This window comes from Ixodes scapularis, unplaced genomic scaffold (assembly GCF_016920785.2).
Source record: "Ixodes scapularis isolate PalLabHiFi unplaced genomic scaffold, ASM1692078v2 PGA_scaffold10__122_contigs__length_95168666, whole genome shotgun sequence".
NCBI lineage: Eukaryota > Metazoa > Arthropoda > Arachnida > Ixodida > Ixodidae > Ixodes > Ixodes scapularis.
In genome coordinates this window covers 17,891,332-17,906,335 of record NW_024609836.1, presented here as the reverse complement: position 1 = coordinate 17,906,335, position 15,004 = coordinate 17,891,332, and the positions used below count along the sequence as shown (strand labels likewise).

General features: G+C 47.6%; 1 protein-coding gene across 1 annotated transcript in view; it reads right to left on the bottom strand.

Annotated features, from left to right (window-relative positions):
* LOC8051903 (potassium channel subfamily K member 1) overlaps positions 1-15,004 on the bottom strand; it is a 64,232-nt gene that overhangs the window by 15,887 nt on the left and 33,341 nt on the right. The window contains exon 2 of the mRNA XM_040502259.2: positions 2,378-2,518. Within this exon, the coding sequence (XP_040358193.2) occupies positions 2,378-2,518 (141 nt within the window). The remainder of the gene's footprint in view (positions 1-2,377; positions 2,519-15,004) is intronic.

Sequence of the window (15,004 nt, the reverse complement as noted above, 5' to 3'; positions counted from 1 at the left end):
CAGTAAAAAATGTGTAGTTTTAACGCCTTTCACGCGATATGACCGGCGAAAAATCAACATACGGATTTATTCATTGATTAGTCTGCTAAAGGATAGCGATCAGTCGGGTTACTTTTCTAATCAAACCACAGGCCCACTCAATATTGAATGCATTATGAAAGCCACGGTTTGTGCGAAATAACAAAAATACGTGGGAACAGCGATTGTATACAAACCAACACACTAAGATTATGGAAGCTTCCGACTGAATAATAATCGCTTTGCTGAATTTCTACACATGGGAAACGATACAACACAACCTTTAGTAAGAAGAAACGGCAACAAAAACATAAAGCATTTAATAAGGAATGTCAAGCTCAGCCTGAAACGGGCTTGCCGCGTCGAGATCCATGCTTCTGAGCGTGCGCCCGTAGCAGACGACGCACGGCGATATCCCCACTTTCGCGCGTTTCCAATTTCGGCCGCACGGTGGCGACACGGTTCGATCTCGAGGCGAATCGCCATCTAGACGCTGTGTTTTGAAACGTACCCATTTCAAAGAATGCGCTGCAGTTACCATAGCAACCGTCCGACGCGCCGAACGACGGGAGGTGAGTCGTGGTAAGTGAGGAGGGGTACTGCTCGTGCTAGCAGCGTTTATGAGCAGTTCCGTAACTGAGCTAATCAAATAACGTTGGCTCGGAGCGTCTGCTCTTCCTTGACGAACGCTGGCTGGAACACCGCGTCAGAGATCTCTCCGCTTCAACGCGCTCATAAAACTCGTATTGCCGCCGTCGAGGCACGAAACTGGTCATTGATGAAGCAGTGTCTAAGCAACGCGCGTAACGCGAGTGCCAAGCTCCACACGACGTGGCTTACCCAAAAAACGACTTAAAAAAAAAAAAAAAAAAAAAAACATGCAGTGGTGGGAGCGTTGCGCCATTTACGCCAAATTGCGCCATGAACAAAAGTCTGCTACATCTTGCGCCAAAATGCCATTTTCGCTAAGAATTGTGACACAGCTGCGCCGAAATGGGCTTAAAGCGAAACAATTGTTTTATTATTGGTCGACAATACCATTCGGAGAAGTAGAAGGTAAGAAAAATTTTACGAATATGAATTTCACGGCGTCTGTACTCAGCGTTTGCTTCGTCTCGGGCCAGAGTACAGTCGAAGGCTCGAACAAATACGACCACGAACACACATACTAAAAGCGCAAGTCACGCGACATTCGCTGCACTTGATTGGTTTATCCCAGGGGTGTTCAAACCCCAACCAGGGCGGTGGTCCTTCCAGTGACACCCTTCCCTGTCCAGCTTCCAAAAAGCCTGCGCTGCTACCTGGCTACCGAATGTAAAATGGAGAGGGAATTTATCCCAATGGTGTGTTGCGCTATGATTCACTTTTCAGCCTCTTTTTTTAATACCCATTTTAATATAAAACCTACTTTGCCTAGAGCCTAATTTAAGAAGGCTACCTTCCTTTTATGCACTATCTATTCTTATCACAAACGGTAATAAGTGATGCGCGCGAGTTTTAAAGAGGAACCCTCGATCACTATCATAAATGAACTCATTGAGATGCAATCACCTTTTAATTCTCAAGTGACGTGGTAAGAGATGTTGGCATCTGCTCCAAAAACGTCGGTAGCTGCTCTAAACCAATATTTTGCCCGCTACAGAACCTGCTACAAAAGGTCAAGTGCCGCTTCCATCAGCGCGCATGTCTCCCATAGAGAAGTGTGGAAAGGCGAGGAGAGGACTTTATCTGACAGCTGTGACGCGCGTGGTCTCTCTCTCTCTCTCTCTCTCTCTCTCTCTCTCTCTCTCTCTATATATATATATATATATATATAAAACTGAGAAGAAAAAAACCCTTAGTGAAAAACAGCAACAACGGACGATTTAATCTTCGACGTTTCGGCCGGAGTCCGGCCTTCGTCAGGAAGAAGCTATATATATATATATATATATATACACGCGGTCAAGGCACTGCTAAAAGCAATGGACCTGTGCGGACTGAAAAAAGAATATGAAGCCACGATGTCCTTATACCGAACGAGCTCGGACAATTTTTAACGCACACCAGCAGCAATGGCGAGAGTGTTTACGTGTAGAGATTTTGTTGCAACTACTTGCGAGACAGTGATACAGAGGGAATGCATCAATCACCTGATGCGTTCACACTCTGACGTCACGCCGATGTCGGTGCGGTGCCCATGCGCATACTTCATTATTCAAATCTGATTTCTGCGCAGGCGCAGTGCCCACACTTGGTGCGGGCAAACACGGGCTCGTCTCTACACATCTATATACTGTGGCACGAGGACCGTTAGAAACGCTCAGAGGAATGTCCGAAACCCGCACAGGACCGAATGAGTTTCAACGGAGCTACTCACCGATGGTGGTGATGATGGTGCTGGAGAAGAAGAAGGAGTGCCCGAAGCTCCAGTTCGGGTCCGACGTGACGTTTCTCACCGGTGACACCCGGCTCTCGTGAGCGCGCACGATCTCCACGATGAACCTCTCCAGGGCCTCGTCTGGAACAGGAACGGACAGCGGTATCAGTGCCGGGCTCTGCTCACGAGGCCGCTCTACGTCCGCCGGAAGTGCCTCCTTAATCCCCGTCTGGATTAAGGCGGGGGATTCTGGGGACGCGGCGGCCCTCCCTGCCGGCGCATATGCAAATCAGGACCGTTTCGCTTCCTATATTTAGTGTCCCGCTAAGTCCAGGAGAGTAAAAAAAAAAAAAACTTGACGCGACTCCGGCGCTCGTGGGCAGCTGCAAGCTTTGCGACCGACAAAAGCCCCGTGTCTGTCTCACCAGCACTCGACTAACCGAACGAGCAAAAGTTCCCCACGTTCCTCGTAATCCACCGTGAGACTTATACGCTTTGGATGCAGTCGAACGCCGTTCGAAAGTACGCTGACTCGGCCCAACTTGTGTAGCCCTGACAGGACTGTAGACTGTCTTATCTTTGGCCATGTGATCACGCTCCCGTAGGTACCTAAGCGCAGAGAGCGCGATCAGATTATGAAAGACAGGTGGTTGATTGGACTGCTTGTTAGTAGGGGTGGGCGAATAGGGGATCGCAAGAGCCCGACACCGGTTTCCCGGGCACTGTGAAGGCTATGAATGATGCAGCTCTTATTCGGCCACCCCTACTTGTTGGTAAACAGCGCGTTTGTCTCTACGGCGGGCCAGTGTTCCAAAATCCGTCTTCGGCGCATCAGAATGACGCCAATCAAAGGGCAGCATAGAGAAGGCGCATGGGGCGGCCCGATGACGAGGCAGTTAAGCGCGCACCGCTATAGGCAACCTGCAATGCTGTTTGGTTTGGCGCTACATAGCGACTGAAGCAAGAAACATCGAATATGCATGGGAGCGGCAGCTGCATTGTTCAAATGTGAGCTATTACTCTAGTGGCGCCGCTATAGCCTAGTGTCTAAAGCAAGAAATACTGGGTAGGCCAGGAAGCCGCGATTGCACAACATGCAAGTACAGCGGAAGCTGCGGCCTGGCGGGCCAATCGGAACGTGACTACGTATCACCGGAGTGTGCTTTTACTGCGAACAAGGACCAGGCTTTTCGCTGCGTCATGCTCAAATATGTGTGCTTTGCGCTCGTAAACATAGCGAATATGGAAGCCGTCGGATCGCAATGGGGGGCTTAACGTTCACCCTTAGCCAAATTACACCGAGGCAGATTATACCTTGGGCTCTCACTACTGGCGCCGCCTGGGTGTTACCGGCAAACTATTGCCCAAACGCGCATGCTGCGCGAGGAGATGACGAACTTATCGAACAAGTTTATGGCTTCGTTCATATTGTGGCAATGGAAGATAACTCCTCGTTGGGCCCGCGACGGCTGCCGCCATGGCCGATTGTCAGTCGCTCGTCGGACCGCTTTGTGGCGGGCTTATAGAGAATTTAAGCGCTGGGAGAGCAACAACTGTGCAAATGCATCTTCGCATTCGTCGGTGGCGATCCGACGGACGGATGACTACTGTAACGCAAGGGGGCGTCAGGATGGTTTTATCCACGAACCCAGTCGTATAGTTTGTCCACGCGAGCGTGCGTTGGTAAAACAACAGAGTCAGTAATTAGAAAATAAGACAATGCGCAACACCGGAGAGTCATTTCTTCTTGTAAAGCACGACCGATCGGCCTGTGTCGTCGAATGACGCGCGCGTTACCTGTTTGAACATGAACGTCCTGAAAGGAAGCTTACGAAATAAGCTATTTAAAACTCTGAACCGCGTTACGCTCGCTAGACAATAAGCCACAGGAGCGGCCAATGATAACCGATATCAATCCGTTTCTCGCTCAAGACGTCGTTACCCTAACGCCCTATAGATGGCGGGACAGTATAGTCCCAAGATGGCGGAAGAGACGGGGGTCGATTTTCGAGGATTACCCCTGCGCCCACTCGCTGACGCTGGTCAGCCTCCTAGAATTCATTTATTTGGTAGACGAAGCGGTCAGGGCAGGAGCGTACCACAGGTAACGAAAGTGTTGGCGAGCGCTAAGAAAATGAGCATTCTGACTTTTAAAAGTGGCGAAGCGGAACACAATTCCTGTATTAATGCACTCGCATTTTTCATTAAAACTGCTCGATGCACGATCACGCCGACCAGAACCACGCGCTAGCATCAGCGCCAAGGCCGACAGTTCCACCGTCTTCACCGCCGTTCCCGCTCCTCTGGTTCTTCGTTCGTCCGCGAGGGGGCGAGCGGCGGGCTGGAGTTGCGAATAGCGCGTGCCAAATGCGCCGGCACGTGCAATGAATGTGTTGGCAGCTTTGCGGAGGCTTTGAATGCTATAATAACAATCCCACTGCTAATGCGTCATACAAAAGGCAGTCTGCAGGTGAGGTTGTGAAACCTCCGCCGGCATGTTGGAAGCATCGTACGAAGCGCCTGGAAAGTACTGTCATTGTGCCTACAGAGAGCACTTTTGTATGGTAGTGCGTCTTTAGTGTTTCTCTTTGCAACGCCGTTCTGCAGGCCCTCGCGTCGCTCTGGCTTACCCTCGATGCCAGTGAGACAGAGCGGGGTCCTTCGAGCCAAGAGCGACTGGAACTTCCGCGGTCGGTTCCTTGTTTTTGCATGCGGGATCGCGCGTGATCCAGAAAGCGCAGACGGCGAAACCGGTCGGTTCGGCGTCCGGAAATCGGCGGCCTGGGAAGATAAGTCACTTTCGCTTCCTGGTCGGGCTGCGCGGGCCGCCGCTGCCGGAGACGACACCGTCCCTGCCTCATTAGCCGCATCCGCGCTACTTTTCCTTATTAATGGTCGCGTCGTACCAGGGAGCGCGAGGGAACTTGCGCGGGCGGAAGAAACACTTGAGCAACGACGCAGCCTTTCATCGGCATTATTAGCTTTTTAATGGTGTTGTCGTTACCTCAGCTACACTCTAAAAAATATCCGTTCTTGAAAGGTTCTTCGCCGCCCCAAGAACTCTTTTTCCTCGTGAAGAACTGTTTTCGCTCAAACAGTATCGCCCCCTGGCGCACCAGAAAGGCGACAGGGCGATGAGGAACGTTTGCCTAAAAAAAAGTTCTTCATAACTTTTTTTTTTTTTTTTTTTGCTTTTGAAGAAGCGGTTACGCGCGAAGGAGTGCCGGTGGTGCCGCTGCGCCGCGCCGTTTGCCTGCGTGAGATCCTGTAAAGGCGAAAGTAACGGCGGCCAACTATTCGGGGTTCGCTGTTTACTGTTTCGACTTGGTTCTGTCGGCGGCATTCAATGGATGTGGTCACGGTGCGAGAACATACAGATGTGTCTAGATGGAAGCTCCAGGACGTGTCAGATTGGTTGACAAAGCAAAACCTTGGAGACTTCGCCCAGAGATTCGAAGGTAAGCAGAATGCTCCGTCCTCTTTGTTTGTGTTGGTTGGCGGCGTCGGCGTCGGTTTCGTCTCGCGTTTTCAGTTTCCAAGTTGAATGCCGGTAACGGTGGCTGATCGGGGTCTCGATGGCGCTATCCTTCCATACTTCCATGCGCACGCGAATATTTTTTTATGAAACTTGTAGTGCAGTGTGGATATTTGGACATGTTTTGTGAGCGAGGAAGTGCTTCCGGGTCTTTCGGCGATTGGTGAGATTTGTCGTCGTTTGTGCGATTTCAGCATCAGCGGATACGAGTGCTAAAAGTTTTCGCAGTGCTACCACATCGGGAGTCATCTGACAAATCATGTCCAGATAGCTCATGGTGACCCGGACTTTAATTCTGTTTGCAAGTTGGGTAAGTGCTCTCCGTCTGGACGATATTTTATTGTATCGGAGAGCTTCAGGAAGCACATGAAATTTAAAGATGTCGAGGGAGGATCTGGGGAACCAGAAAATGGAAGCAGTGTGGAGGTGATGCATGCCACTGCTTTATGGTTGTCCCCCTCCCCCCATCTTCACTCTCTTTATACTATATTTGTGTACACCATCAGAATAAAAGGGTAGAAAAATGTGGTATAACTTCTGTCATTAACATATATAACATATATGTATAATATAAACTGTATGTGCAATATTTTATCTCCTTTTATGCAGAAGAGGTTGATGGGAAGACGTTACTAAACTTGTTAGTGTGGATGATTGACCAGTTGCTCCCTGCTATGAAACTGCGAGTCAAACTGCTAAAACTGATTGAACAGCTAAAAGGAGACATAAAAGAAAGGTGGGGCACATTACCCAATTGGAAATTTGCGTTCCATTTGTGAAATTCGAGATGCACTAATTACATTGTTATCTTTCAGCTTGCCTGGAACCTCCAATGTGTCTCGTGCTAGTAACACAGCAGCCTCAGTTTGGTCTACAGAGGTTGTAAGGAATGTATGGCCACAGAGATATACTCTCCCATAATTTCCCTCGCTACTGTTACAGAGGCTGTGTGAAAAGAGTGAACTTTTCCTTCAACCACAGCCAAATGAAGCACGAACAAAGTTGGTCGCTGCGTTGGCAGACGACATTCTGAGCAAAACTCCGAAAGCAGCAGCATTTGAAGTCCTCACTTATATATCTTAAAACAGAGGCTAACATTTGTTGTTTTTTCTTTCCAGAACGCCAAGTCGTTCTTAGCTAGATGACGTCATGTGTGCCCTCCAAGCGGCATACCCCTTCCTGGCCGACTCCACTGGACGCTGCGTAAGATTTACAAGAACTTGTTTTCATTCTGACAATTGAAATGCTTGTATCGAAGTTCATATCTGCATTGTAACAGGCTTGCTGCTCATCAGTCTCACTGTAGGATTCACTGCGACACAGCCTTATTAACAAAATGAAAAAAAGAAAGGTTGCTTCTTAGGCATCTGCCAGAAGTTCAGCAAAACAAGGAAAACTGTGGCAAAGGTGGTGGGCGAAAGCGAAAGGAAAAACGCCAACGCAGTGACTGTATTCAAAAATACAAAAGGACCATGGTAAGTTTGTTACAACCTGGTTCTGATACAGCTAAAAGAAATAAAACTAACCTGGAAGCGGGAACTGTTCTTAAATAGTTATTCAGCTAAATGTAGTTATGTAATTGCTGCACCATATGCTTCGAAGTGCTTAGCCTGTTACATTTTGCCAAAATGAGAGGATCTTTATACAGTTTTTAGTTGCCCGTCCAGAGGAATGGTTAGAAGCTTAGGAATGACCTTACCAAATTCGGCTTGATTGTTTTTAAAGGGCATATTTATTGTTCGCATGCAGATTCTTGTTATGAAGTCTTAAATATACGACATTGATATTCACAATCAAATGACGAAATCTTTGTTTTATTATAACCTTTAGAACAGTAACAACACATCACTTTGAGTACTCAAAATGTTTCTTTTTTTATATTATTTTATTTTAGTGGTACGTACTGTTTGCTTTACTTTTGATTCCGTACCTAAAACCACCATTCACAGCAGTTCATACTATCCATCATCACTCAGACTGTTGTTGCCATGTCTGATGCTTCTATGTGCAACTAAGCAGATAGTGCTTTGTTCGAGAGAATCAAACTTGTCAAGCAATTGATGTTAAGAAAAGGTTGCACAGGAGTGGGAGGGCAAAGTAGATAGTGTTTTAGTTGAGGATGCCAAAACATTAACCGTATGATAATATTCACAGTGGTAAGAATAAAGACGAAGTTTTTGCTTATATGCCGATACATCTTTTAGCTGCTCCTAAACATACTTTTGATTACTCCTAAATGGACTTCTGACTACTGCAACAGGTGCTCCAAAGTGACTTGAACGAATCATATTGCTGTAAATGTAATCTGTAAAAGTCACAGTTGCATGACTTGTCAGATATATCAAATACTCTCTGGTTGTCTCTCGGTTAAATCTCTTTTGCTGCATTGAACTGCCTTATTATAGCTAAAATATAGAGTGCATATAACTTGATCTATTTGGACCAGTGCACCCACTGTTTAAATTACAATTTTTTACAATAAGGCTTGCTGGAGTTCGTCTGGTACGCAACTTTGTTCTTCAAATCTCATATTGTCTGCATGGCACTGACTTTTTTTTTTTTTTCAGGTTCCACATCATGACGTAGAAGGTACCGACAACTGTGCAGACCACGTAGAGATTATGGCTGCTGAATGCTCCAAGGCTGCAACAGATATGAAGCTCTTACTTCAAATAATAGCACAGACGTCACAGGCAAGGAGGGTAGACATCGCTGGCAAGACCACCACTGATGTTATTTAGCTGTACCCGGCCCTCTGCATTCCCGAAGTGGTAATTTTAACGCCTTTTCCACTAAACTTTCAAAGCAATAGACAGCCTGAATGGTGGATCAGTTTTGTCTGGTTTTGAGTTTCTTCAAACCTAAAAAGGGTATACTAAGAGACTTAGGCACTGTCTAAATTAAGCTAACAGCCTGGTTTGCAGCTGCCTATCTTGCAGTGCCGTTGGGCTCTTTGTCTGGGTTTAACACCTGTTTGCGCCATGCGCCCTCGCAGTGTGTGGTTGGAGAGGGGCATCATGAGAAGGAAGGGGCCAGAAGTCTTGTTTTGCCGCAATTCTATTTTTCCTGCTTCCACACCTGAGTGGTTGCCTCGTCCATCTCGTCTCCAAGATAGCATTTTTATCCATAAAGTATACCTCAACAAGAAAGGGTTTTGAAGTTTTTCCAAGTCAGTTATTGTTTTCTTTTGTTAGTGGTCAAATAATAGATCTGAGCTCGCTAACGTGCCACATGAAATCAGACATCTAGAACGTTGTCTAAATTTTCTCAAGGCCAAAATTTCAGCGTCTCATTTCAGTGTTCCACTAGGCCGTGTTTTATTTGATCTATATTTTAGGCAGAGAAGCATTCTACTCATGTGCTAAGTTTCAATCTAGTCATGTTCAATAAACGTCCGTATGTTTTTTTTTGTGAACTGCGGTATCCTGTCTTCATTTCACCATTGACAGGTTGGGCATTGCAGAGCATCTCTTGTTTCTCCTACCTCTATTCCCTATACCTCATACTTGGTCTTGACAAGAGTATCAACGATGAATGTGTACTTGAATACCCATCCAAGCCAGTGGTTCTGCAGTAGATGTAGTGCCCCAGAAAAGGAGCCTTGTCGTTCAAAGCCTGTTTTGCACGTCTGTTGACGTTTACAAAACGTTTAGGTGATGTATATTGCCTCTTTGAACAGTTCGAGACAGTCGATAAAGAGCGGTTTACAAAAGAGCTACTGTACACCTAAAATTGCTGCCCAAGTCGCTTTTTGCGAATAAGTTATTCAAGTTAACTCGAAAGTGGTCTTTGCAACAAGCCTTTCATTGAAAAGGTTCATAATAGAAAGCTCTTTCGGTGAAAAGTAACTTAAAAGTTAGGGGTGAGCAAGTAGTGGTTGAAATGAAATCCTTTGTAGTTTTGTTTTAGTTCTCTCTCGGATGGAATGGTTTTTCATCGAATACCTTTGCAAGCTTGTTATAAGCTCTTTCAATTACCCAGTAAATCATGAAAATCTTTATTGAGTTTTTTTAGGGTCTAAGGAAATAACAGTTCTAAATAACCTTTCAAGGGAACTTTACTGTTGGGGTGTGCGAATACCCCTCGGTTCAAATAGCGCAGCGATATTTCTAGATTCAAGAAGTCCACTGTACACAATAACTTTCATTGCAGTGTTGAACCTAGAAATATCGCTCTTCTTTTTGAACCGAAGGGGTATTCGCACACCCAATATAAAAGTTCCATTGAAAGGTTATTTATTTTCCTTAGACCCTAAAATAACTCAATAAAGGTTCTTCATATTATGAACTGGTTAATTAAAAAAGAGCTTATAAGAACCTTCCAAAGGTACTTGATGAAAAATCGTTTCATCCGATAGAGAACTAAAAAGAACTGTTTCAGCGACAGAAGGGCTGGAAAGAACATTTTAAACGTTCCTCACGAAAACTGTTCCATTGAAAAGAGAACTTAAAAGAACTGTTAAACGGTTCTTCACCAAGAACTGTTTTAGCGAGAGAAGGGCTGAAAAGAACTTTTTAAAAGTTTCTCACGAAGAACTGTTTCATTGAAAAGAGAACTTAAAAGAACTCCTTAAAGGTTCTTCGTGAAGAACTTTTTTATAAGGTGCTTAAAAGAACCTTTTAGGGTGCAAAATATGGACAAGCCGAAGAACTCCAAAAAGTTCTTTTTCGAACTGATTTTTTTTAGTGTGTAGAACGCGTCTCCAACTGGTCTGTTTACCGAGGCCAAAAGAGTGGTTCCTCGACTTGCGCCCCATGAGGTCATGAAAGTGTCATGCTGTCACCGGTCGCGATCCTGGCGGTGTCCCAGCAGCGGCGGTGCATGTGGCAGACGCCTGTTTTGCTGCCCACCGAAGTTTCGGCAGCTAGAAGTTGGGACGCCGAGACGACAGCTACACTCGCGTTTCGCTCGTGATTTTTACCAGCATTTGTACGACCAAGCCTCAGGTTCGCGACATCCGACATCATGACAGTCCCGCTTCTGTGACGTCATGGTGTGTGGACGGGATAGGAACAGACCAGTCGCAGACTCGCTCCGGGCAACTGTTCCGAGCCCAACTCACGCTGCATGGTAGAAAAGACAATGTTCCAAGCATGTTTTCTAGCGTGCCTATGCCCAATATGTCTGCAGACAGTTTTCGTGTGACCGTCGTACTAGAACGCCTCAGATGCAGACCGGATGACGTGTTAGCAGTGTGACAAAGTGTGCGCTTATGTTTGGACGTGCAGCGAGTGAGGGCCGCTTGGGGGAGGGTTCTTTTGTTGTGCTGGCCGCAGCCGGAAAGCGGGAATAAAACGCGCAGTAGTGAACGCCACTGGCGGGAGAGGGATTTTTGAGTGACTTCGAGGGGGACAATACAACAAAAGCGACGGCTTCTGAGACCTCTCTTTGTCCTTTTGTATGCCTTTTGACAAGCGAGGAGCGCCCTCCCGCTCCCGCCCGTTTGTTTGCGGACCGTAGAAAGGTGACATAGACAGTTTTCGTAGATCGCATTTTGCCCTCCGCAACGAAGAAGCCGCTACTGCACCTGCGCGCCGATGTCCTTGACTGAGCTCCGGGTATCGTAGCGGGTTGCGGAGAGCATTGCGGGACGGCGAAAGCCATCTTGGGAGACGGTTCCCGGGATACGGAATGCGCCACCGGTGACGTCACACCACTCGAGACAAAAGGTAGTTTTCGTAGGCCGCATTTCCCGTTCCGCTATACCCTCCGTAACGAAGAAGCCGCTACTTTGCCTGCACGCCGATGGCCTTGAGTGTAGTAGACTTCAGGGTATCGTAGCGGGCTGCGGAGAGCCGTTGCGGGACGGCAAAGACGACCTACGAAAACTCCCCCACAGCGTGCTGCGGCTTTTAGACGGAATGGACCGCCCTTAAAACCGCTGTGCAGTATATAGACGCTTCAAAGAATAACGCTACGTGTGAGACGCGTCAAGTGCGCCTTTTACTTTGACCTCGTGGGCTATATTTCGTCAACGCAGAGCGAAGTCCGAGTATAAAACAGATGCAAACACACACACAGACAAGCTAAAAGTGAAAAGTCACACACGCATTGGTTGTGCTTGGCTGCTTCAGCTAAAGATAGCACAGGCACAGACAGGCGACACACACCGTGACCTTAAGCAACTGTCGGCCCTATCGTCGCGTAGCCCGCGCACACACTTGAGCAACAGCTGCGTCGGCTCCAACAAAAACGGGGTAAAAACCGGTTGTGTTGGAGCCGACACAGCTGTTGCCATGGCAACCCACGTCGCAAGCCGTTGCAGTTGCACTCGGTCGCTCTCAACAGAAGTGTGAACCGCCCTTTAGGGTGAAACAAAGCATAGCGTGCTCAAGGCGCGGAAGAACGTAAGGAGAGAAGATAAAACCTGTCCTGTTGTCTTTTTACCATGAGTCACTAGAACCTTGTTCTACGCGTGACTCAAGCATCTACAGGTATTTCTGTAAGTCACTCGAGTCTCAATATCTTTGGAGTTTGGTAAGCCACCCAAGTAGAAACACTCGGGTCTTCATTCTTTAGCCAGCTGCCGGTTAAGCCTCGAGGAGACTCCGTTTTGACATTGGTGCACTCTACGAAGGTGTTTCAGTGTTTCAGCATTGGTCTATCGTGAAACAATTTTGTGCCGCGCACGGTTGTGGCCTTACAGAATGAGACGACGTTATCCAAGATGGCCGGGTAACGCCGAAAGGATCCGCAGCTTCCTCAAACTGCGCGGGGCACAAACAGTTCGCCCTTCACCAAATTTATCAGAGACTACGAAAGAGGTAGTCAGATTCATTCACTCGTCACATGTTCCTTCGAAGCACCTTGTAGACCTTTGGATCAAAGGTAACGACGAGGCCTACGAACGGTGCCTCATTGGACTGCGTCCGATTGCCATGTCTCGGCGGAGATAAGTACGAGTATGATAATGTCGTCTAGCACGATAGATGTTTTCTCCGGTGACGTGGACGTTCATCCGAAGTCCAAGCGTCAAGCCGACGTCCATGAACACCCTGACCTAGAAATGCGTGCCAAAGAGCGAAGATGGCGACCATAGTCGTTATCCAACCGACTTTTTTCCGAAAACATGTATCGGCTTCATGCCGTACATTTGAGCACAACGATAATGTTATTTTAATCCTTCTATGTATATAGCCCCGAGGGCGAACCGAAGCGTCGCTGCGGTCGCAGCGCCTTGATTGGGTGAGGTGTACCGTGATGTCAGGGGAAGGATTCCGCTTCGCGATCTGGCATCCAGGTCGCTTCCATGCCCCCGTTTCGTCACGACTGTAGGGTTTGCGGTCGTGCTGACCTATTGTTCAGTGCCGCAATTCGCAACTTTCACGACCTATAGGGGCGCACTGGCGCATATCAAAATTGCTGTCCTCTGGATGGTCGTCGTAGAGGATTATAATAAACCACATCCATCCGTGCAAGAAATAAACTTTCTGCGGTGCTTTTTTGTGCAGCGTACGTGTTGTTGGTTGTCATTGATGTTGACTCTTGCTTAAACTGGACAGCTTGTTGGGGCCCGAAAAGACTACATTCAGATTTTCTCAGTTTTCAATCTTTTTTAGCGCGTAGGAAACGTTGGGAATACAGGGCATGATTACCAATCTTTCTTGTCTGCCCCTTAACTGTCTGTTAGTGTCACCACCTCGCTTTATATTTCTCAGAGTATTTTCAGCCATGGAAGTGAATAGAGATACGGGGTCGCCTGCTGAAACCAGCCTATAAATCTGATCTTTGAAACTGCATGTAATCGAATGCGGGCAGGATTTTGCCAATAACTAAGCCCAAGAGACATGATCATCTAACAAAAGGGATCGGGGGTGTAGGAATCTCAACGAGCCCTTGGAGGGAAGCCTATGAGTGATTTCTAGTGGTGCTACACGGGTCTTGAGTGTGGTTAGGACTATGGAAACAGAACGTTCAAAGGAGCAGTTGTCAGATTCTAAGAAGAGCAGATTAGGACTGTCTAAACATACAAACAACGCAATTTTCTATTCCTCTCCGAACCGCGACGCCGGTACTTGCTCAAGACAAGGGCAATGCTGATCGCAAGAAGACACCGAGACGGAACCATCCTTGTTGACGCGATAAGGTGCCGACAAAGAAACACAATGCAATGACGCGAAAAAGAGAACGAAAGGGTTATCCTAGCGACGGAAAAGAAAGACGCCAATCTGCCTATCTCGGTGCACGTCATATACAACGAAAGAAGTAAGGATAGGTGAGGAGTGGGGAATTCTTCTTTCTTATTGCTGAGTTTTCACATCAGCTTCATTCCGTTACGTCGGGTAACTAATTGGCCAATCGAGACGGACACGGCCACAGAGGCATCGGAATTATTCGGCATGTGGAGGAAGGGGGGGGGGGGGGGGGCGATAGCGATGTTCCGCCTCCTCCCCCGTATTTTTTCCATTAAATGTTTGAAATATCTGAGTCCCCGTTTCGACGCCACTACACGCCCAAGAAGGTTGGCCACCGTTCCCTCGCTCTCAACCTGCAGAACACACCCGAACAGACGATGGCGAACCATTATATACTGTCGCGTGCATGACCGAGAAGGAACGCAGTACTTTTAGAAGATTCGCGCGTTTACTCGACGGCAAGACACCTCGTGAGACGAGCGGCGTGGGTATAGTCCTCGATGTCCCGAAATCGCTCCCTAAGACGCTTCCCCGTAGATCTTGAAGATTCGGCCTAGAATGTTGGGAAGTGAGCTAGGGCGAGACTGACTTGTCAAAGTCATTCTGGCGTCCTTATATTTTACACTCGGGGTGCCCGTTGGTTTGCGGGTGGTACGGTTCGTCGGTAGTTTGTGTGTTGAGGCGAGGAACCTCCCGAGTCAGCTGAGCCGTAAATGCTGCTCCTAGGTCCGTAATCAGGACTTGAGGAGCGCCGTGACGGAGAACGATGGACTGAATGAAGAACTTGGCGGCTTCCAGAGCTGTGCCGAATGGGAGGGCTTTCGTCTCGGCGTGTCGGGTGAGATAGCCCATCGCGACGACTATCCACCGATTTCCCTGTGTCGACTTGGGGAATGGCCCGTGTAGATTCATTCCAATCTGCTGGAACGGGACGGTCCGCGGTGCGATCGGTGGTTT